The sequence below is a fragment of the Phyllopteryx taeniolatus genome, chromosome 14, assembly GCF_024500385.1.
Source record: "Phyllopteryx taeniolatus isolate TA_2022b chromosome 14, UOR_Ptae_1.2, whole genome shotgun sequence".
NCBI classification, from domain to species: Eukaryota; Metazoa; Chordata; class Actinopteri; order Syngnathiformes; family Syngnathidae; genus Phyllopteryx; species Phyllopteryx taeniolatus.
The window spans coordinates 24,549,532-24,574,084 of NC_084515.1; the positions used below are offsets into that span (position 1 = coordinate 24,549,532).

The window sequence follows — 24,553 nt, forward strand, 5'->3', positions numbered from 1 at the left end:
CACGTGTTGCAACAGCGTGCAACTAGACTGGCCTGCCTGCAGTCCAGACCTGTCTCCCATTGAAAATGTGTGGCGAATTATGAAGCGTAAAATACGACAACGGTGACCCCGGACTGTTGAACAGTCTTACATCAAGCAAGAATTGGAAATTGTTTTGGGAAATTGTGGACGTCGTGTTCTCCGGACCAAAGAGGAAAAGAACCATCTGGACTGTTACGGATGCAAAGTTCCAAAACCAGCATCTGTGATGATATGGGACTGTGTTGGTGCCAATGGCATGGGTAACTTACACATCTGCGAAGGCACCATTAATGCTGGTACATACAGGTTTTGGAGAAACATATGCTGCCATCCAAGCAACGTCTTTTTCATGGACGCCCCTGCTTATTTCAGCAAGACAATGCCAAACCACATTCTGCACGTGTTACAACAGCGTGGCTTCGTAGTAAAAGAGTGCGGTGACGAGACTGGCCTTCCTGCAGTCCAGACCTGTCTCCCAATGAAAATGTGTGCCGCATTATGAAGCGTAAAATACGACAATGGAGACCCCGGACTGTTGAACAGCTGAAGCTGTACATCAAGAAAGAATGGGAAATAATTCCACCTACAAAGCTTCAACAATTAGTGTCATCAGTTTCTCAAACGTTTATTGAATGTTGTTAAAAGAAAAAGTGATGTAACACAGTGGTAAACATGACCCTGTCCCAGCTTTTTTGGAACGTGTTGCAGCCATAAAATTCCAAGTTAAAGATTATCTGCTAAAAACAATAAAGTTTATCAGTACATTAAATATTTTGTCTTTTGTACTGTATTCAATTAAATATAGGTCAAACATGATTTGCAAATCATTGTATTCTGTTTTTATTTGTTTAACACAACGTCCCAACTTCATTGGAATTGGGGTTGTACATCTAGATGTGTTAAACAACTCAGGACAGAGCACTTTTTGTTTGAAGCCACCCACTTTTCAAGTGAGCAAAATTATTGTAAACATATATATATATAAACAGACATTATTAAATTAACTTAAAGTAAATAACATTTAATATTTGGTGGCATTACCCTAACTTGCAGTAACTGCATCAAGCCTGCGACCCATGCACCAGACTGTTGCATTCTTCATTTTAAATGGTTTTCCAGCCCTTCACTGCAGCCTCTTTCAGTTGTTTTTTTGTTTCTGGGGGTTTCTCCCTTCAGTCTCATCTTAAGGAGGTAAAATGAATGCTCTTTTGGGTTAAGGTCCGGTGATTAACGCCCAAGATAAAGTCCTTTGTTGTTTTGGCAGTCATTTATTGTGTTGGCAGTGTGTTTTGGGTCATCATCTTTTTGCATGATGAAGCTTCTCCCGATTAGTTTGGATGCATTTTTCTGTAAATTGCCAGACGAAATTATTTTGTAAACTTGGGAATTCATTCTGCTGCTACCATCATGAGTTACATCATCATTGGACAAGTGAGCCCTTTCCGGAAGCAGCCATTCCAAGCCCAAGCCATGACATTACCTCCGCTATGCTTCACAGATGAGCTTGTGTGTTTTGGATCATAAGCAGATCCTTTTTTTTTCTCCACACTTTGGCTTTTCCATCACTTTGGTGGAGGTTATTCTTGGACTCATCAGGCCATAAAACTTTGTTCCAAAACTTTTCTGGCTCATCTCTGTACTGTATAATCTGGCCTTCCGATTCTTTTTGCTGATGAGTGGTTTGCATCTTGTGGTAAAGCCTGTATATTTCTTCTCTCAAAGTATTCTTCGAACAGTGGATTGTGACACCTTCACCCCTGCCCTGTGGAGGTTGGCAGTAATGTCACTGACTCTCGTCTTGGGTGTTTCTTCACAGCTCTCACAATGTTTCTGTCATCAACTGCTGTTGATACCCTGGGCTGACCTGTTCAATGTCTGTTCCTCAGTACACCAGTAGTTTCTTTCATTTTCAGGATATTCCAAATTGTTGTATTGGCTATGCCCAATGTTTGTGCAATAGCTCTGATTGATTTTTTTTCATTCAAAATGGTTTGCTTTTCTCCCATAGACATCTCTCTCGCCTTCATGTTTGCTTAACAGCAAATGGAGTTTTCACAGGTGAAACACAAAGCCAAAAACAAGCACCATCTAATGTTTAACCAATCAATCTAAAAGGCAACACATGAGGAACGAGAAACACCCATCAGTCATGTTCCAATACTTTTGCTAATTTGAAAAGTGCGTAGGTTCAAGCAAAAGGTGCTCTGTCCTGAGTTGTTTAGCACATCTAAATGTAAATACCATGAAATAAAAGATGGAAACTGCACTTTCAAGTGTAAAATGGTCTATGAGTGTTAGCTTTAGCCTTTTCAGCGAGCCCTCCGTGTCCAAACCACGTGACTGGCGATTATTCGACAAGCTATAGCCGTCATTGCGCAACGGCAAAGTCAATGCGCTAATTATAGGCTTTATACGATCAGAATTTTTGGGGCCGATCAGCGAGTTTAAAAAACTGATAATCGATCACCAAGCCAATCACAAGATGGAGCAATGCACCTATTTAAATGACATGTTCATTTACTGTATATACTTGTGTACTGTATACTGAGTATTTTCAAAAGTATTCTCTTGTCAGGTCATGTAGTCTAATCAGTCAGGTCAAACTGACATTACATGATATGGTAATAATGAGTGCTAACTTACTGTAATTATTGTGATTAAATTACTTCACACACACAAACTTTAGAGAATGATTCGACAGAACGCCGGCATGTTTACGTACAACTGTTAGTGCTAGCACTAGCTTGCTAGGCTACATAACGTTTTGTTGCCTGCTTGTGAGCCGTATCGTATTTAATGTACGTGAACATATCTCAAGGAATCCATGAATGAAAGTCCTCTCCCGAGCACAGGTGACCACCACCACGTCTTTTGAAAAGTGTCCTTTTCAAATCTGCAATAGGTGTTCAAGTTGTCGGCTAGTCCTTTATTGTTCTCAGCTTGGGGGATGGTCGCTTGTAATTGGTTAGCGATTGGTAATGCATGCCTGACTGATTTAGTCGTTAGTGGTAAACTGTTTGTCTAACTTTACTGCATAATTTCTCTTTGCGATGTTAATGTATTTAGTTAGCTGGTTTCTAGCACAATTATACAGAGCTCTATCCCGACTTCGATATCCATCCTCTTTAGGCTGGTGAAGTTGCTTAGGTTTGGCAGTGAACCCCGGCTTGTTGTTATTGAACGTGCGAAATGACTTTGTTGGTACACACACCTCTTCACAGAAGCTGATATAGGATGTAACTGTCCGTATATTCATCCAGGGAATTCGTGGTTGAGTTTAGCTTTGTTAAAGTCCCCAAGAATATTGCTGAGTGAGTCGGTGTGCTTTTTCTCAATTTCCTTTACTTGTTACTTGTTTACTTAAGTGTTAGCAGCACTCCTCTCGTTATTCAACACCATTAGTGAGCATTTTTCCGTTTGTGTTTTCCCATGTGTTCTTTGTGGAAATATTCATAATGGTCTCTCTCTGCAGATGAAAAGCAGCCAGGAGCCAAAAGCCAAGAAAAGCCGACGGACTCAACAAGTGGAGCCCAAAGAAGAAGCCAGTGTATGTATGTTTTATTCATCGTGTCAACAATAAACAATAATCATCAATCATAGTTGAAGTTGTAGTTCAGCTGTAGTCCCTATTAGACACTTTGTTAGGAACGGGCCTGCGATTGGCTGGTGACCATTACGTTGTTTGTCTATATGTCCCCTGACATTGATTGGTGACCAGTCTATTGTTTCATAGTAGTTGAAACTACTACTAACTTTGTCCGCCCTTCTTGTCCTCTGTACCCCAGGACCCCGAGCCCGAGATGGAGGCAGTGAGCTCGAGCCAAGAGATCCCGGTGTCGTCTGCCCCGCCGCCACCCGAGAAGCAGTCTGTGTCGACGCAGACCAAGAAGGCGAGCGGCGGGTCGCCTCGCACCCTCCACCGCGGGACACAGACCAGCTCAGACGGCACGGCTTGTCAGAACATGTGTCACGAGAAGTACACCAAGGTCTTCAACGATGTCAAGGAGATGATGAAGGCCGACAACAAGCGCGAGACGGAGCGCGTGGTCCGAGAAGCTCTGGAGAAGGTCAGCCAGTGACCGCTCACTCCACGGCCGTGTGCGATTATAACCTTTTATAGAAATATTTATAGTACTGTATATAAGGTTTCAAAATCCCGGGAATTTTAAAACTTGGAAACTTTTCATAGGAATTAACGGGAATTTACCAGAAATTTACAAAATTGAAGATTGGCTCTTAATAGGGAAATTAAATAATGTTGGTGAAAATATATTTTGGCAGAATCCTGACTTTTGGGGGGAAAAAACAAAAAAGCAGTTTTCATTAAAGTCGCTTTTGTTTTGTTTTTTTGCTTTGTTAAAAAAGAAAGTAAAGAAGAAAAAATGCGAAAAATAAGTGGGGGAAAAAAAGAAATAAGTGGAAAAGCACACAAAAAAACAACTGGAACAAAGTAAAAAAAAAGTGAGAAACAAAACTGAAAAAGTGGCACTGGGAGTTAAGATGCGGAACATTTATTTTAAATTTTCCCATTGGGGGGAAAAAAAGTGATTAAAAAATTGGAACACTGAAAAAAGTTCGTGACAGGAATAAAAGTCAAAAAGCAAAAAAAATGCTTTTTAGAACAGTGAAAAAGTCAGGCGAAAGTGGACGAAAAGTAGGAAAATTAAAGTGTAACAAAGTGGGGGAAAAAAGTCACAGAGGAATAAAATTAGAAAAAGATGAAAGTTGTGGTGTAGGGTTTTTTTATATTATGGACTATATAGTCCACTACATGAAAATCCTGACATAGGCCATATTCGTAAATCTTTGTTACGCGTCTGGGCTTGCACACCATTCAGCTTTGCAAATTCTCCCATCCAAGACGTCTGACACACCCATCGTGCGTAACCTGAAAATGTGTGCGCAGGCACCAAAGAGGTGTGAATTTATTGAAGTCTGAGGCTAACTGTAAACCATTAAGTTATTCTGAGACTTGTGAACGTCATAGAAATCCATTTGGAAAATATAGCACACTTTAAATATGAAAACACCTTCAGTAGCAGATGTGCCATTGAGACATGCCCCCCGCTTCGTCTAGCACAGTACACTTTAAGTGAGAGCATGTATTTTATTCTGTATGAAGTAAATCCAATAAAAGTAATTACCGTATTTTCCCGACCAAAGGGCGCACCGTATTAAAAGGCGCAGTCTCAGTTATGGGGTCTATTTCTGTATTTAACACATACATAAGGCGCACCGTATTATTGGGCGCAGGCATGGTAAAACATACGCTAGCTTAAAACATACGGTAGCATGCATGCACGCTAAAACAATGTTTTTAAAAAGGCACCGGGAACAAAACTGAGTTCGGTTGTACTTTATTGAAGTATTTAACAATGTACTCACGTTACTTTTTTCATCAATCCTCATCCACAAATCCATCAAAGTCCTCATGTTCTGTATCGAAAATGAACAGATGGGCTAGTTCTCAATCAAACACGCCAGGTTCGAGTCAGTCTCGTTGCCGTGCGGCTCCTCAGAAATGATGCCGGCTTTTACGAAAGCTTGAACAACAGTGCAAGCAGACACGTTAGCCCAAGCATCCACAATCCATTCACAAATTGTGGCGTAACTCGCCCGGCGCTGCCTCCTAGTCTTAGTAAAGCTGTGTTCGCCATCTGTCATCCATCGCTCCCACGCCGCTCGTAACTTCACTTTGAACGCCCTGTTTACACCGATGTCCAGCGGTTGGAGTTCATTAATCCATTTCTAGAGTTGGTCTTCCAACTCGGGCCACCTCGCCTTGTTTCCGCGTTTTTTTTGTCTTTTTTTTCTGACTCAGCTTCGTCTTCTTGACTTGGCGAAGCTTTTATTTTGAAGGTGGCTTTCGCGGCGAGTTGGGGACTTATTACTGTAATGCCTAGTATGAACAAAATTAGGGGCGGCTGGCTTGATTGCTACTTTACGAGTGGAGGCTGGATTGACTGGCGCTATATACCTACTGGGGGCGTGCCTTTAGCGTCCTCCTTCACGCGCACCCTTCCCCCTTTACGTCCGCATGCCGTCCTCAGCCACGTCCGCTTTTCCTCTGTATAAGCAGCGTGTCGGCAGGAAATGCTCCCAGTCAGTCAAGCGGAGCGCTTATCACACAACAATTATGGCTGATGGGCAAACAGTGAGTGGAGGTGAGCGATATGCCCCGTGTGTCCCGTACAGTCAGCACTAGTCAGAATCAAAACATGCAATATGATATTTCACCTTCATGGGGCGCTAGACTTAATACAGCCTCTGGAATGCGGAAGAGGAAAAGTGCCACGGAAGAATGCCAGCATGATGTGTGCCGGGCTAGATTTGACAGAGAACGGCCACATTTCAGGGTTGCTCCACCCAGAGTGCATAACTGGCATGGGAATGTGTAAATGACAGCACTGGAGATTGCTCACAGCCAGAAAAGTACGCAGCTGTGCACCTTTTCTGATTTACGTAAATGGGAAAATATGGCCCATAGTGATGAGGGAGTAGGGAATGATGAATTACTGCGTTTGGAATCATTCACTCATTCCCTACTCCATATTCACTACAAAGGGATTTTCAGTGGAAATTTCAGGGAACTATCTAGGGTGTCTATCTAAAAATGAGGACTATAGCCAGAGTTTGCGATGAAAGTCAAGTGCTTTTTTAAAATAATTTTTATTTATTTATTTATTTATTTTTGCTGCTACTTTGTCAGCTACGCGGCGAGATGGAGGAGGAGAAGCATGAGGCGGTGAGCAAGGCGGTGGGTGCTGCTCAGGCCGAGATGGACAGGAAGTGCAAGCAGGTGAAGGACAAGTGCAAAGAGGAGCTGGTGGAGGAGGTCAAGAAGCTGGTGGCGCAACACAAACAACTAATCTCGCAGACCAAGAAGAAACAGTGGGTAAGAGCAGGTTTGACATTCATTACCATGAAAAAGCATTGCCCCCCCCTTCTCAAATTCTTCTATTTTCGCATAGTTTCCCCCACTTTGTTTAGGATCATCAAGCAAATTTTAATATCAGACAAATATAACGCAAGTGAACTGTTTTCAATGGTGCTTCCATTTAGTAAGGGGGGAAACCACTATTCAGTTACCTGGCCCTATGTGAAAAAATAATTAGCCCTTTGTTAAATCATGAATTGTGGCTGATCAACATTTTTGGTTAATTTTCTCTGATCACACCCAAGCCTGATTACCTCCAGACCTGTTCAATCAAGAAATCACTCATGCCTAGATCAGACGACAAGACAAATTTGGTCTTTCACAATTGCAATGTCAGACTACTGACATAAAATCTTGCTGTATCTAAGTCAGACAGTGGCAGCACTACACAACATGTATTCTGATACCACCGCATCCTGTCTTTTACGATCACTGGGCTTTATCTTGTCAAATCAAACACTGTCGGGGAGGCGGAACCAGAAAACGTGACCAGATACACTCGTTACCATGGCGAGGAAAACAACAATGGATCGCGCCAATGTTTTCTGTGGGGAAAAGAATGAACAGAATGAGGAAAATCGTGTGGTGGTCATCACAGGTGCTCTGGAGAGGATGTTCATTCAAGGTTTGCGTGAGGTATGTTCACGTACTTTTGATACGATACGTCTTGTAGCCTAGCAAGCTAGTCCTAGCACCAACAGTTGTACATAAACATGCCGGCGTTCTGTCAAATCATGCCCTAAAGTTTCAGTAAACAGTGGTTTGTGCGAGTGAATAAATATTGACAAGGGTGGGCAAGCATGTTGACAAGCAAGCACAGAAGGCGATGTGCCGGTCACAATACGCATTGGTCGACGTCAAAGTGCGCTGTCGGAGAGTTGTTGTTGATATGTCAGACTACACGGAAGATATCCCAAAAATCTAACATGCTAGACTTTTCATTTTGCCGTCGTAGGACTGTCGTAGGGTCAAATTGTTGGTCGTGAATTATGTCACACTACAAGTTTTGTCATTCCCGACAAAATATGACAGGCCCGATCTGGGAAATCTGCTGCGATAGCTAATCGGGCCGATATCTAGGCTAAAGTGCCTGGAGTCTGATCGAGGCATTAAACACAATCGGTCCTGACAAAATCAAGTCAGACAAAAGATCTAAAAAAGCAGCAACAAAATGAGACGATCCAAAGAAATTCCAGAACAGTTGAGAAATAAAGTAATTGACATCTATCAGTCTGGAAATGGTTACAAAAGCCATTTCTAAAGCTTTAGGATGCCAGCGAACAAAAGGGAGAGCCTTTATCCTCACATGGAGAAAGCATGGTACAGTGGTGAACTTTCCCAGGACTGGCTGGTCCCAAAAGATTACACCAAGAGAACAGCAATGACTCATCCAGGAGGCCACCAAGGAACTCGGGGACAACTTCTAAAGAACTGCAGGCCTCCCTTGCTTCAGTTAAGGTCAGTATTCATGACACAACAACAAGAGACTGGGAAAAAATGGCATCCATGGCAGAGTTCCAGGGCAAAAATCACTGCTGACCAAAAAGAACATAAAGGCTTTTCTTACTTTTGCAAAAAAACCAACAACAACATCTGAATGATTCCCTGGACTTTTGAATATTATATGGACTGATGAGATGAAAGTTGAACATTTTGGAAGGTGTGTGTGTGTCGTTACATCTAGTGTAAATGTCGCACAGCATTTCGGAAAAAGAACATCGTTCCAACAATCAAGCATGGTGGTGATAGTGTGAAGGTCTTAGGTTGCGTACTTCCTTCAAGACCTGGACACCTTGGTGTGATTGACCGAACCATGAATTCTGCTCTTTAACAAAAAATCCTGAAGGAGAATGGTCAGCCATCAGTTTGTGACCTCAAGCTGAAGCACACTTGGCTTCTGCAGCAGGATAATGATCGATAACACACCAGGGAGTCAACTTTTGAATGGCTTTAAAAAACAAAATTAAGGTTTTGGAGTGGGCGAGTCAAAGTCCAGACTTGAATCCAATAGAAATGCTATGGCATGACCTTAAAAAAAAGGTCATGGTTCATGCTCGAAAAATTTACATTTTTGCTGAATTCAAACAATTCTTTAAGGAAGAGTGGGCCAAAATATCTCCACAGAGATGTGAGAGACGCATTTCCAGTTCTAGAAAACACTTGATTTCAGTTGTTGCTGCTAAGCATACCCGGAACCAGTTACTTTGAATAGCTTCGTTCCCTTAATAAATGAAATCAACATTTAAAAACACAGCATTTTAAGTTCACTTGGGTTATATTTGTCTGATATTTACATTTGTTTGATGATCGAATACAAAGTGGGGAAACGATGCAAAAATATGAGAATTTGAGAAGGGATGTCTATTTTGTTTCGGCAATCACTGAATGCTGACTGAAGCCCAAAGCCGAAACAACAAAATACATTTATCATTTTGGGCCTTGTGGCTGTTTTTATTTTTTTTATTATTATTATTATTGTACTTTTGTAATGTTAATGTGAAAAAAAATCTGAAAATTGTTGATTTGAAAAGGGCTAACATCGGCCAGTAAAATCAGGCTCTCGTGAAAACCCATAAAAAAAAACAATCACTTAGGAAATCTGTACTTGTAGTGGAATAGAACTTGACATTTGCCAGAAATTGGCTCGATAGCGTCCCCACCCCCATATTGATTCTGATGTGTGTGTGTCAGTGTTACAACTGTGAGGAGGAGGCCATGTACCACTGCTGCTGGAACACGTCGTACTGCTCCATCAAGTGTCAACAGGAGCACTGGCACGCCGACCACAAGCGCACCTGCCGTAGGAAGAGATGAACTGGACACCCCCCCCCCCCCACACACACACACAGGGGGACCCCCCCCCGCACGCCATTGGCTCGCACCCCTTCCTCGAACTTCAGTCAGTGTCTGCAACACACACACACACATCTTGCCTTCCTTTGTGGCTCTGATGTTTTTCACCTTTTTTTAATTTTGTATTATTTAACGCTGTTTTTATGTAGTGGCAATATTTGTCTTTGTTTCTTGTGTCACAAAATGTTATTTAAGTGTGTGCAGTATTCACGAGCATTTAATCTTTTTTATGACTTTTTTTTTTTTTTTACGCAGCAAACGTGAACATTGCTTTCATCGAGAGAAAAGACGAGGTGGTGAAAAAAAAACGTGAAAAAGACAACTAGCGGATGACAGGCAGGCGGACTCCTTTTTAGCAATCAATCCTTCCTACCTAAAATCCCCCCCAAAAAACGTACTTATTATTGGGGACAGGGTCACAGCATCATTGCTGACTTAACAAATTTTCCCTTGTTTTTAATTATTCTGCACAGTCGCGGTTTTTTATTTTTTTTATTTGCTTTTCAACACTAAATTGAGTCATAAATATATATATTTTTAATTGTAACATGGCTAGGATTTGTACAAAGGAAACAAGTAGTGCTGAGTGTCATGCACCTTGGGCATGATTTTAATAAAAAAAAAGAAAAATCAAGAATGAAATAAAAAAAAAATATGCGAATGACAGATGGACGATATCAAATAATATGCAAATGAAATGACGCCATAAGTTTTTTTTTGTTGTTGTTTTTCTCTGTGATGAAGACGGACGGACTGAACGGAGAGAAAATAGAATGATTTGTTCGTTTGTTATAGTTTTATTTTTAATCATATGGAACATTTGTTAGCCTAAATTCTCTAATGCGTGCTCTCTTCTTGCCTGCACTACATGTAAATAACATGTTCCTGCCCCCCGCGTCATGTATGATGTATTTGACAACCTGAATGACTTCTTTTTATCAGCATGGTGAGTGCACAAGCTGCTTCTCCTCGTTTTCTTCTTGCTTTTACTTTTCTATTGCTGGGGTTCTCAAACTAGGGGGTACCAGGACCCCCGGAGGTCCACGAGCAATCAATGATGTCGTATCTTTTACATACTAAAACACTGACTCCTCCCTACCTTATATTTCGGCCAATTTAAAGCTGTGATGCTGCTGTGTTTTATCATCACAAACATTGGGCAAAAAAGTATACTTACTTCCCTCGTTAAACTTTGATTTTAATTCTGAATAGGGATGGTACGTGATTCTGGCAGTTTGATAACCGGGAGCAAAAATATTGTGGTGTGTGTGTACGTTTTTATATATATATATATATATATATATATATATATATATATATATATATATATATATATATATATATATATATATATATATATACATACACACACACACACACACACACACACACACACAGTGGGTACGGAAAAGTATTCAGACCCCTTAATTTTTTCACTTTTTTAAATTGCAGCCATTTGCTAAAATCATTTAAGTTAATTTTTTCCCCTCAATGTACACACAGCACCCCATATTGACAGGAAAAAAAACAGGATTGTTGACATTTTTGCAGATTTATTAAAACTGAAATGTCACATGGCTGTAAGTATTCAGACCCTTTGCTCAGTATTTAGTAGAAGCCCCCTTTTGAGCTAATACAGCCGTGAGTCTTTTTGGGAATGATGCAACAAGTTTTTCACACCTGGATTTGGGGATCCTCTGCCATTCCTCCTTGCAGATCCTCTCCAGTTCTGTCAGGTTGGATGGTGAATGTTGGTGGGCAGCCATTTTCAGGTCTCTCCAGAGATGCTCAATTGGGTTTAAGTCAGGGCTCTGGCTGGGCCATTCAAGAACAGTCACGGAGTTGTTCTGAAGCCACTCCTTCGTTATTTTAGCTGTGTGCTTTTCAAGACAAGGTTTTCGTCCAGGATATCCCTGTACTTGGCGCATTCATCTTTTCTTCGATTGCAACCAGTCTCCGTGTCCCTGCAGCTGAAAAACATCCCCACAACATAACATGATGCTGCCAACACCATGCTTTACTATTGGGACTGTATTGGACAGGTGATGAGCAGTGCCTGGTTTTCTCCACACATGCCACTTAGAATTAAGGCCAACAATTTTTCTCTTGGTCTCATCAGACCAGATAATCTTATTTCTCACCATCTTGGGAGTCCTTCAGGTGTTTTTATTTAGCAAACTCCATGCAGGTTGTCATGTGTCTTGCACTGAGGAGAGGCTTCCGTCGAGCCACTCTGCCATAAAGGCCCGACTGGTGGAGGGCTGCAGTGATGGTTGACTTTGTAGAACTTTCTCCAATCTCCTGACTGCATTTCTGGAGCTCAGCCACAGTGTTCTTTGGGTTCTTCTTTACCTCTCTCACCAAGGCTCTATTCCCACGATTGCTCAGTTTGCTCCCACGATTGCCGGACGGCCAGCTCTAGGAAGAGTTCTGATCGTCCAAAACGTCTTCCATTTCAGGATTATGGAGGCCACTGTGCTCTTAGGAACCTAAAGGGCAGCAGAATATTTTTTGTAACCTTGGCCAGATCTGTGGCTTACCACAATTCTGTCTCTGAGCTCTTCAGGCAGTTCCTTTGACCTCATGATTGTCATTTGCTGTGACATGCACTGTGAGCTGTAAGGTCCTATACAGACAGGGGTGTGTGTGGCTTTCCTAATCAAGTCCCATCAGTATAATCAAACACAGCTGGACTCCAATGAAGGTTTAGAACCATTTTAAGGATGATCAGAAGAAATGGACACCCGAGTTAAATATGAGTGTCACATCAAAGGGTCTGAATACTTATGGCTGTGTGATATTTCAGTTTTTCTTATTTAATCAGCAAAAATTTACACAATTAAGTTTTTTTTCTGTCAATATGGGGTGCTGCGTGTACATTGAGGGAAAAAAATTAACTAAAATGATGTTAACAAATGGCTGCAATATAACAGGGTGAAGAATTTAAGGGGGTCTGAAAACTTTCCGTACGCACTGTGCGTGCGTGCGTGTGTGTGTGTGTATATATATCCCTTTCTTGACTCATGTGATCTGAAATGACATCCTATTCTTACTCCCTAGGGTTTACTATAACATCGGTCCACCTTTTACAGCTATAACAGCTTTAACTCTTCTGAGAAGAGTCTCCATAAGGTTCAGGTGTGTGTGTAGGGAATTTTTGACCATTCTTCTAGAAGCGCATTTGTGAGGTCACACAGTGATGTTGGGCGACAAGGCCTGGCTCTCAGTCTCCGCTCTAATTCATCCCAAAGGTATTCTATCAGGTTGAGGTCAGGACTCTGTGCATGCCAGTCAAGTTCATCGATACCAAATTCCCTTATCCATGTCTTTATGGACCTTCCCTTGTGCATTGGTGCACAGTCATGTTGGAACAGAAAGGGGCTATCCTCAAACTATTCCCACAAAGTTGGGAGCAATGAATTGTCCAAAAGCTCTTGGTATGCTCAATCCTTAGAGTTCTTTTCACTGGAACTAAGGAGCCAATATTTTGGATAATTCCATGCTCCCAACTATGTGGGAACAGTTTTTCCATTTTTAACATGGCTGTGCACCAGTGCACAAAACAAGGTCCATCAAGACATGGATGACGGTCTGCTGTGGATAAACTTGACCTGCCTGCACAGAGTCCTGCCCTCAACCCGATAGAACACCTTTGAAATGATTTCAAGTGGCGAGTGAGCCAGATCTTCTTGTCCAACATCACTGTGTGACCTCACAAATATGCTCCTGGAAGAATGGTCAAAAATTCCCATGAACACAACATTAAGTATTATCTGTATTAGTTTAGTTTTTTTCCAAATAATTATTCTGAAGTTAAGCACTTAATTTGAACACGTAATACGTTTATTTTTATTTACTTTCTCTTATTTTGAAATACACAGCCCTACTTTATTTAGTAAATGAGAGAACACACAGTTGTGCTCATATGTTTGATTACCCCGTCAGAATTTGTAAGATGTGTACAATTCTTTAAAGAAAACATGAAGGGACAGGCGAAACACATTTAGTTTTATTTTAATGGGAATCAAATTAAACGGTGAAGCATTTCAGAAAAGCATTATCATCAAACACAAAACATAACCATAAAGAAATTAATGATGGTTATTGTTCAGTCATCAGTCATATTTTATAATAATATTTAACAAATTCTGCCAGGGTACGTAAACTTATGAGAACTGTACATATATGCAGTCATACGTACCCCCGTCATATTGGAATGAAAGTGTAGGCTACACATTTTCATAGCCTCTAGGTGGCGGTGGCATATTGAAATGAATGTGTACCGCTTTTTCATAACCTCTAGATGGCTGCATACATTTATAAAATGGGAACGTTTTTTTTTTTTTTTTTCATTTTCCCCTATACCGATGTATAATGCGCACCATTGATTTTTGACCTTTTTTGAGGGGGGGAATGCGCATTATATGTGAGAAATTACGGTAACTCATTGTACTTTACGTTATTCAAAGCATTTAAAAAAAAAAAAAAAGACAAAGAAGACATCTTAAAACATTACAAAACAAAGATAAATATATACACACGCATTAGGATAAAAAACAGTGCAAGAAAGATCTTTTAAAAGTCGCAATTCCCTAAGTTCTTTAAAGAGTTTTCAACCTGGATTTAAACACATTGACACTTGGTGCTGACTTGACTTCTATCTGTAACTTTCTTCCCATTTGTGAGCAGCATAGCAGTTAAAAGCTGTCTGTAGATCTCAGAGCCCTACTTGGTTTATATTCTACTAGCATTTGTTTCATATATTCAGGACCTAAACCATTTAACGATTTATAGACCAGTAGCAGAAATGTGTCTATTCTAAAGCTGACCGGGAGCCAGTGTAGATCATTTAGAATTTGATTAATATGTTCTGACCTCTTTGTTCTGGTCAGAACCTGAGCTGTTCAATGCTCTTTTGGGAGGAGTCCAGTCAGAAGACCATCCAATGAAGGTGTAGAACCATCTCAAGGATGATCAGAAGAAATGGACAAAACCAGAGTTAAATATACGTATGAGTGTCACAGCAAAGGGTCTTAATACTTATGACTGTGTGATATTTCAGTTTTTCTTTTTTAATAAATCTGCAAAACGTTCAACAATTCAGTTTTTTTTCTGTCAATATAGTGTACATTGAGGAAAATCTTTTAACTTAAATGATTTTAGCGAATGGCTGTAATATAACAAAGTAAAAAATTTAAGGGGGTCTGAATATTTTCTGTACCCACTGTAGTGAGCAAATACTTTATTAGAGTTTACATCCGCTATATTGGCCAAATGCCAAAATCAGAGGAAAAGCACAATTTGTTAAAATAAAATAAGTTTCAGAAGTAAGTCATTGACATCAATCACCCAGATTTCAATTGCAGTCTTAAAATTTGAAATGACACAAATGGACTTAGCCCACTGTCTCTTGATCCCCTAAAGTTTGAGAGCCCCAATCTTCTACTCCTTCCTCCGTGTCATTCCAGTGTGTATGTATGTGCATGACTTTTTATTTCTTTGTTTGGCTGAAGATGATTGTTGTCAACACTTATGCAATCATATTGGAAGTCATTCTAGAAAATCATTTTCACAAACAAATTGGATTTGCCCCCCCCCCCCCCCCCCCCCAAAAAATATTTTTTTTTTAAAAAGGGCCACAATGGACTCCAAAAAAAAAAAAAAAAAAAAGGGCCACATTGGACTCTGCACAAAATGTTGCAAAGCGCATCATCACTTCCTGTATGTACGCCCAACATCTTCATGCTCCATAATGACTTGTTTTTTTATGCTCTAGCTAGCAATATGTATATAAATCTATTCTATGTGCTAACATGGAGGAAATAAATGTATCAAAAAGTTCCATGCTTTGTCTTTTGTTTATGAGGAAAAAATATATATTTTCAGAATGAAGTTGCTTTTCTCTATGGAGAAAAATTCTGAATCTTGGAAGAATCAAGTCTTTTTACTGTTATATTTTGCAATAAAGAGAAAAATTGTAACATGGAAATAAAGGAAAGAAAAGATATGACACATAGACAAACAAGCATTCACACCTACGGACAATTCAGAGTCTTTAATTAACCTACCATGCATGTTTTTGGACTGTGGGAGGAAACCCATGCAAACACGGGAGAATGTGAACTCCACACAGGCGAGATTTAAATCAGAGTCCTCAGAATTGTGAGGCAGATGTGCTAAGTCTTGGTAAAATTAAGTGGTTTTTTTTTGTGTTTTTTTTTTTTAAGATAAAAATATTTCTTTGAGGAAAAGAAAATTGTAATATGACAGTCAACATTCTAGAAAAAAACAGTAACTGAAGATGAGTTGGATTTTTCGGAAAATCTAAATTATGCAGTTTTATTTTCAAGAAAAGTCATTTGTAGAAAAAAATTTTTTTTTGAAAAATTTGGTTGTATTTTAATTTCAAGAAAAAGTAATTTTTACGTGTTATTTTTTGTTTGTTTTTTTATTAATATATCAGTGGAAAAGGTAGCATTTTGAGATAATGTAATCTAATATTTTAGATTTATAAAAAAGATCTCTAAATAAATTATTTTAGGAAAATAAACCCGTATTTTTGTAAATTTTATTATTTTTTTGTTTGTTTTTTTATTAATATATCAGTGGAAAAGGTAGCATTTTGAGATAATGGAATCTAATATTTTAGATTTATAAAAAAGATCTCTAAATAAATTATTTTAGGAAAATAAACCCGTATTTTTGTAAATTTTATTATTTTTTTTAAATATTGTAATTTACAAAAATGAAGTAGTTTTTTTTCAGGATTAGAAAAAAAGATTTTTGGGAGGGTGTTACTCTTGCAAATATAGTCATGTTTTTACAAGAAAAATACATTTCAAATATATTTTCCTCTATTAAAATATAGTATCAATATATCTTTTTTTAGGAAATGACAGTAAAGTTGCTTTTGTTCAAGGGGAAAACAAAGGATTTTTTTTTTCTATAAAATTTTGTACATTTAGTGGAATAAACAAGTGCTAATATTACAACAGTAAAGTTGTCATATTTCTGACATAAAAAGTAGGTTTTTTTTAAATGCAAAACCACTATTATTAAAGTATAGAATAGAACCCCCCCTCTTGTTCTTTCAGTCACGACCCACAGCTCGTGACCATAGGTGAGGGTAGGAACGTAGATCGACCCGTAAATCGAGAACTTAGCCTTTCTGCTCACCTCCTTCTTCACCATGATAGACCGATAAGAGTCCGCATCACTTCAGAGGCTGCACCGATCCGCCTGTCAATCTACCACTCCATTCTTCCCTCAATCGTGAACATGTCCCCGAGACACTTGAACTCCTCCACTTGGGGCAGGATCTCTGCCTCGACCAGGAGAGGGCACGCCACCCTTTTCCGAGTACCATGGCCCCAGATTTAGAGGTGCTGATTTTCATCCCAGCCGCTTCAGACTCTGCTGCGAACCATTCCAGTGAGAGTTGGTGATCATGGCTTGATGACGCCATCAGAACCACATCATCTGCAAAAAGCAGCGACGTGATACTGATGTCATGAAACCGAACCCCCTCATCACCCCTGCTGCGCTTAGAATTTCTGTCCATAAAGGTAATGAACAGAATCAGTAACAAAGGGCAGCCTTGGCAGAGTCCAACCCTCACCGGAAATGAAGCCGATTTATTACCAGCAATGAGGACCAAAATCTGACACCGGTTGTACAGGGACCGAACAGCCCGTATCAGGTAGTCCGGTACCCCATACTCCCGGAGCACCACCCATGTGACTCCCCGAGGAACACGGTTGAATGCCAACTCGACTTCCCGACGGACCCTCCTCTCCAGCACCCCTGAATAGACCTTACCAGGGAAGCTGAGGAGTGTGATCCCCTATAGTTGGAACACACCCTCCGACCAAAAAGCCCCGTTAGGACTCCTTCTTCAGCTTGGGCATCCCTTACCGCTGGTCTCCACCAACTGGTTCGGGGGATTGCCACCACGATCTGCACCGACAACCTTACGGCCACAGCTACGGTCTGCCGCCTTAACAATGGAGGCACGGACCCTGGTGCGCTCAGACTCAATGTCCTCCGTTTCCCCCGGAATGTGGGCGAAGTTCTGTTGGAGGTGAAAGTTGAAGCTCCTTTTTACAGGGGACTGCCAGATAAATAAGTTTCGGTCTGCCAGGTCAGACCGGCATCTTCCCCCATCATCGGAACCAACTCACCACCAGGTGGTCAACAGCTCCGCCCCTCTCTTCACCAGAGTGTCCAAGACAGGCGGCTGCAAGTCCGATGACACGACAACGAAAGTCAATCATCGAACTGCGGCCTAGGGTGTCCTGGTGCCAAGTGCACATGAGGACACCCTTATGTCTGAACATGGTGTTCGTTATGGACAATGCATGACGAGCACAGAAGTCCAATAGCAGAACACCACTCGGGTTCTGGTCGGGGGGACTGTTCCTCTCAATCACGCCCCTTCGGGTCTCACTGTCATTGTCCACGTGAACGTCGAAGGTCCAGCAGAACGAGGGAGTCTCCAGCACCCAGTCCAAGGACTCCAAAAAGGGTGGGTATTCTGAACTGGAGCCCAAGGCCCCAAGGGTGTAAGCCTGGCAACTATGCGCCCGCCTTCAAGTCCCTCACCTAAAATTTGTTTGTCATGGGTGACCCTACCAAGGGGGTGAAGCCCCAGACAATTTAAGATCATTGGGACACACAAACCCCTCCACCACAATAAGGTGATGGCTCAGGGAGGGGCCAAGTCTTTTTTTTTTTTTTTTTTAAGAGCCATTTAGGGTTATATTTAAGTCCCCCCCAAAAAAAAAAAAATTGAAAAAAAGGGAACTTTTGAATGTTTACTACCATTGTATTTTTTTTTTTTTTTTTAAAACAACAAATCATAATCTAAGGGAAGAAAATTACAATAAAGAACACCCCCACCCCACCCCCCACAAATAAAATAACTATCTAGTGAGAACCAACAAACTTTTGGGGAAATAAAGCAGTTGTTTTTTCAAGGTGAGTTGTATTTTTTTCCTCAAAAGAAACCCTTAATATTATAATTAACTCTTATTGTAGAACACTTAAATGATACTTTTTTAGAGAAAGTTTTAACATTTTTTTTTAGGTGAAAAAAAATCAATCTTGAGAATAAAGAATAAATTTTCTTCTCAAATTGAGATTGTATGAACCTTTTCTTTTCTTTTTTTTAATCTACAGGGATTAAGGTTGTATTTGATGTAAAAATTATTGTATTTTTTCCAAAATAGTGTTTTTCTCCCACAAATGTTTGCAAAACATTTAAGGCAACACTTGAAATATTTATTGACAAACTCAAATAAGACCATTTTAAAAACAGGTCAAACAAACAAAATTTGTAAGCAAAATGCCCCCCCCCCCCCAAAAAAAAAGGTAAATCTGCATGAAACTGAAAGGTCTGCTCACTGGAGGACTTTGAAACATCTGCGGAACATTTTCAACATTTGTATTTGACAAGGACGGAGTGGAAACCAACTTGTAATCAGACATTTCTACAATTCTATCGCAATAAAAACAAAACTTTTTATCTTTTATTTATCAGCAAATATTCAAATTCTCAAAGGAGTCGTCATGTTCATTATCTGACTGCTAAAAGAGACAAAATAAATTAAATCACTTCTCTTTTTTTGTACATATTTACATATTTTTATGGTATGGTTTCAAGGCTGCAGCTGGTCGAGTATGCAAAAAAAAAACCTAACAAAAGTACCTGAAAATCCAACTTGGAAAGAACTTGTATCAAAAAGATTAGAAAATGTTTTTACTATGTGTGTGTAAAAAAAAAAAAACAAGTTAAAGCTGAAATGACAAAAACATTGGAAACTTTGGCGCAAGAACACTTTCACTGATTGTCCACCAGGGTGCGCTGCTGTTCTTTTTCTGGGGGAATCACTTCATTCGGGGCTTCCGGTCACCGCTGTTTGCCGATGGCGTTTCCCGCTTGATCGCCGTTCGTGAACCTACAATATCGACCAAGTTTTTTTTACGGTAGTGTCGAGAAGGTCCCCAACTAAGCTCCAGCAATAGTTCCCACGGCACACAGAGAGAATATACTGTACGCTCATGTGTATGGCAGGACGCTCCATTTGTATGTATTGCTGCTCTTTTTGTGTCAAAGTAGCAGTTGTTTGGAGTTTTACAATTAACGTTACATCGATGCTAATTTACGTAAGCCTGTCTATGGCTTTTCCCATTATATGTTAGCATAGAACTAGTGGACTTTGTGTGGTGTTTAAATTTTTAAATAACGTTTGACTTTTGTGTCAGTTTTGCAGTTAACGTCAACTGGGAGTGGTAAGACTAAATGTTTTTGGATTTGTTCAGATTCTGATTTATTTTTATATTGTTTAATGGAATTGTTTTTTCTTTTATTCACTGCAAAATGTTGTGATATTGTCTTTGATATGAAGTAGACCCCCACATATTCGCGGTTCAGCAGTCACGGATTCACCTAGTTTCAGATTTTTTCATGTTTTTTGGGGGGGCGGGGGGAGATTTATAGCAATTATAATGAGCTTCAATTATTTGTGGGAAAAAAAATGATCACAATAGGTGGTGATCAGCTAAAATAATTTGAATCATAAAATTAATAACTGCTTGTGTTTTTATTTCTACCTTATCACTGCTTATTTGCATTTTTTCATGGCAATAATAATGATTGTCAATTAAAATTCAAAACCTAATTTTGGAAGAAAAAAAATTTAACAAATTTTTTTATGGCAAGAGTTTCAATGATTCAAGGAAGAAAATGTTTTTGAAATGTTTTTTTTTTTTGGGGGGGGGGGGGGGGTTACATTACCGCCCTCCCAAATACTGGTTAAATGAGTCATTGTAAACCGTCATCCATTGCAATAAAGTTAAAAACAAAAAACTGCTGCCCCTGCCTAGCTAAAGTCTCCTTCACACCTAGCGACAGCGTACAGCTAACTGCACAGAAGCTTTCCCTCACATTGAAAATACATTTCTGGGTTTTAATCACTGAAGCCACATCCAGTCTCCTGCAAAAGTACTGGTACGGCAAAGTCAATTCCTTTGTTTTTGTTGCACGCTGAAGACTTTTGTGTTTGAGATCAAAAGATGAATATGAGACAAAAGTTCAGAATTCCAGCTTTTATTTCATGGTATTTAAATCTAGAACAACTCAGGACAGAGCACCTTTTGTTTGAAGCCACCCAGTTGTCCACCATGCCGCCTGGTGGCATAACCATTACTAGCAATAACTGCATCAAGCCTGAAACCCATAAACTTCACCAGGCTGTTGCATTCTTCATTTGAAATGCTTTTCCAGGCCTTTACTGCAGCCTCTTTCAGTTCTTGTTTGTTTCTGGGGGGTCCTCCCGTGAGTCTCCTCTTCAGGAGGTGAAATGCATGCTGTATTGGGTTAAGGTCCGGTGATTGACTTGGCTAATCTAAGACCTTCCACTTTTTCCCCCTGACAAAGTTCTTTGTTGTGCTGGCTAGTTTGGGTCATTGTCTTGTTGCATGATGAAGCTTCTCCCGATTCGTTTGGAACCATTTTTCTGTGAATTGACAATATGTTTTTGTAGACTTCAGAATTCATTCCGCTGCTACCATTATGAGTTACATCATCAATGAAGCCCGTTCCAGAAGCAGCCATGCAAACCCAAGCCGTGACATTACCTCTACCATGCTTCATAGATGAGCTTGTGTGTTTTGGATCATAAGCACATCCTTCCTTTCTCCATACTTTGGCCTTTCAGTCACTGTGGTAGAGGTTAATCAGTCCATAAAACGTTTGTGATTCATCTCTGTGCTTATTTGCTAAATCTAATCTGGCCTTCCGATTCTTTTTGCTGAGTGATTTGCATGATGTGGTATGGCCTGTATATTTCTTCTCTCGAAGGCTTCGAACAGTGGATTGTGATACCTTCACCCCTGGCCTGTGGAAGTTGGCAGTGATGTCACTGACTGTTGTCTTTGGGTGTTTCTTCACAGCTCTCACAATGTTTCTGTCATCAACTGCTGTTGCTACCCTTGGTCGACCTGTTCAATATCTGTTGCTCAATACACCAGTAGTTTCTTTCTTTTTCAGGACATTTCTAATTGTTGTATTGGCCCAATGTTTGTGCAATCGCTCTGATCAGTTTTCCCTCTTCTCTCCGCTTCAAAATGGTTTGCTTTTCTCCATAGACAGACCTCTGGTCTTCATGTTTGCTTAACAGCAAATGTAGTTTTCACATATGAAAGCAAAAAACAAGCATTATCTAATGTTTAAGCAATCAATCTAAAAGGCAAAACCTGAGCAACTAGAAACACCCATCGGTCACATGTTCCAATACCTTTGCTCACTTGAAAAGTGGGTGGCTTCACACAAAAGGTGATCTGTCTTGGGTCGTTTAACACATCTATATGTAAATACCATGAAATAAAAAATGGAATTTTTGTCTCATATTCATCTTTTGATCTCAAACCCAAATGCCTTCAGTATACAACAAAAACAAAGGAATTGACCTTGCCGTTCCAATACTTCTGGAGGGGACTGTAAATTGTATCAGAATAGAATCAGGTGTTCCAATCACTTCCATGGCCATGTGTATAAAATCAACCACCTTGGCATGCAGACTGTTTTTAAAAACATTTGTGAAAGAATAAGTCGTTCTCAGGAGCTCAGTGAATTCCAGCGTGGAACTGTGATAGGATGCCACCTATGCAACAAGTCCAGTTGTGAAATGTCCTCCCTCCATAATATTCCACAGTTAACTGTCAGCTGTATTATAACGTGGAAGCGTTTGGGGATGACAGCAATTCAGCCACGAAGTGGTAGGCCACTTAAACCGACGGAGCGTGGTCAGCGGATGCTGAGGCGTATAGTGCCAAGAGGTTGCTAACTTTCTGCCAAGTCAATCGCTACAGACCTCCAAACTTCATGCGGCCTTTAGATTAGCTCAAGAACAGTGTGCAGGGAGCTTCATGGAAGGGGTTTCCATGGCCGAGCAGATGCATCCAAGCCATACATCCCAAGTTCAATGCAAAGCGTTGGCTGCAGTGGTGTAAAACACGCCGTCATCGGACTCTAGAGCAGTGGGGAAGCGTTCTCTGGAGTGATGAATCCCGCATCTCAATCTGGCAAGCTGATGGACCAGTCTGAGTTTGGTGTATGCCAGGAGAATGGTACTTGTCTGACTACATTGTGCCAAGTGTAAAGTTTGGCGGAGGGGGGATTATGGTGTGGGGTTGTTTTTCAGGAGCTGAACTTGGTCCCTTCGTTCCAGTGAAAGGAACTATGAATGCATACAAAAAGATTTTGGACAGTTCCATGTTCCTAACTTTGTTGGAAAAGTTTGACGCAAGGTGCATAAAGACATGGATGACAGAGTCTGGTGTGGATGACTGGCCTGAAGAAAGTCCTAACCTCAAAACCGAAAGAACACCTTTGGGATGAATTAGAGCAGAGACTGAGAGCCAGGCCTTCTCGTCCAATAGGTGTGTGACCTCACAAATGCGCTTCTGGAAGAATGGTCAAAAATTCCAATAAACACACTCCTAAACCTTGTGGACAGCCTTCCCAAAAGAGTTGAAGCTGTTATAACTGCAAAGGGTGGCTCGACGTCATTTTAGACAAGATTAACAAAGCGGCAGGCCCAGACCATGTGTCCCCATCCTGCCTCAAAGTCTGCGCGGACCAGCTCGCGCCAGTCTTCACTCAATAGATCTCTGGAACTGTGCGAAGTAGCATCCTGTTTCAAACGCTCCACCATCATTCCAGTCCCCAAGAAACCTGCAATCTCGGGTCTAAATGACTACAGGCCTATCGCCTTGACATCTGTGGTTATGAAGTCCTTTGAACCTCTCAAGAGCGTCACAGGTCCCCTGCTGGACCCCCTGCAGTTTGCCTACCGAGCGAACAGGTCTGCAGATGATGCAGTCAACATGGGACTGCACTTCATCCTAGAAAACCTCGACAGTGCAGGGACCTACGCAAGGATCCTGTTCGTGGACTTCAGCTCAGCGTTCAACACCATCATTTCTTTCATCCAAGCTTCTCCAGCTCAGCATCTCACCTGACATCTGCCAGTGGATTTACAGCTTTCTGACGGGCAGGACACAGCAGGTGAGGCTGGGGGAGGCCACCTCATCCACACGCAGCATCAGCACTGGGGCGCACCAGGGTTGTGTCCTCTCTCCGCTGCTCTTCTCTCTCTCCACGAACGACTGCACCTCAGCGCACCCGGCTGTCAAACTCCTGAAGTTTGCAGATCACACCGCTGTCATCGGCCTCATCAAGGACAGGAAGCTGAGCGGCTGGAGCTGTGGTGCGGCCGACACAACCTGGAGCTGAACACGCTCAAGACTTAGAGATGATCGTGGACTTCAGGAGGCATCCTTCGCCACAACTGCCCCTCGCGTTGTCCAGCTGCCTTGTGTCAACCGTCGAAACCTTCAAGTTCCTGGGAATTACAGTCTCTCAAGACCTGAAGTGGGCGACCAACATCAACTCCGTCCTCAAAAAGGCCCAGCAGAGGATGTACTGCGGCTTCTGAGAAAGCACGGCCTGCCACAGGAGCTGCTGAGACAGTTCTACACAGCGGTCATTGAATCAGTCCTGTGTTCTTCCATCACAGTCTGGTTTGGTGCTGCTACAAAAAAGGATAAACTCCGACTGCAACGGACAATCAAAACTGCTGAAAGGATTGTCGGTACCCCCCTACCCACCTTTGAGGACTTGCACGCTGCCAGAACTAAGACAAGAGCGTGCAAAATCTTCTCGGACCCTCCACATCCCGG

At 41.0% G+C, this 24,553-nt stretch overlaps 2 protein-coding genes across 5 annotated transcripts in view; one reads left to right on the forward strand and one right to left on the reverse strand.

Annotated features, from left to right (window-relative positions):
• The window catches only part of zmynd11 (zinc finger, MYND-type containing 11), a 69,417-nt gene extending 53,764 nt beyond the window's left edge, over nt 1–15,653 (forward strand). For 3 of the 4 annotated variants that reach the window (XM_061796219.1, XM_061796220.1, XM_061796221.1), the window contains 4 exons: nt 3,494–3,568; nt 3,807–4,088; nt 6,731–6,916; nt 9,650–15,653. In XM_061796219.1, the coding sequence (XP_061652203.1) occupies nt 3,494–3,568; nt 3,807–4,088; nt 6,731–6,916; nt 9,650–9,772 (666 nt within the window). In that variant the 3' untranslated portion in view covers nt 9,773–15,653. The remainder of the gene's footprint in view (nt 1–3,493; nt 3,569–3,806; nt 4,089–6,730; nt 6,917–9,649) is intronic. The other variant, XR_009791659.1, reaches the window with a different exon arrangement.
• A 3,927-nt stretch (nt 15,654–19,580) lies between these two features.
• The window catches only part of dip2cb (disco-interacting protein 2 homolog Cb), a 113,821-nt gene continuing 108,848 nt past the window's right edge, over nt 19,581–24,553 (reverse strand). Inside the window, exon 38 of the mRNA XM_061796706.1 lies at nt 19,581–19,767. The gene's annotated coding sequence lies outside the window, so the exon portion shown is untranslated. The remainder of the gene's footprint in view (nt 19,768–24,553) is intronic.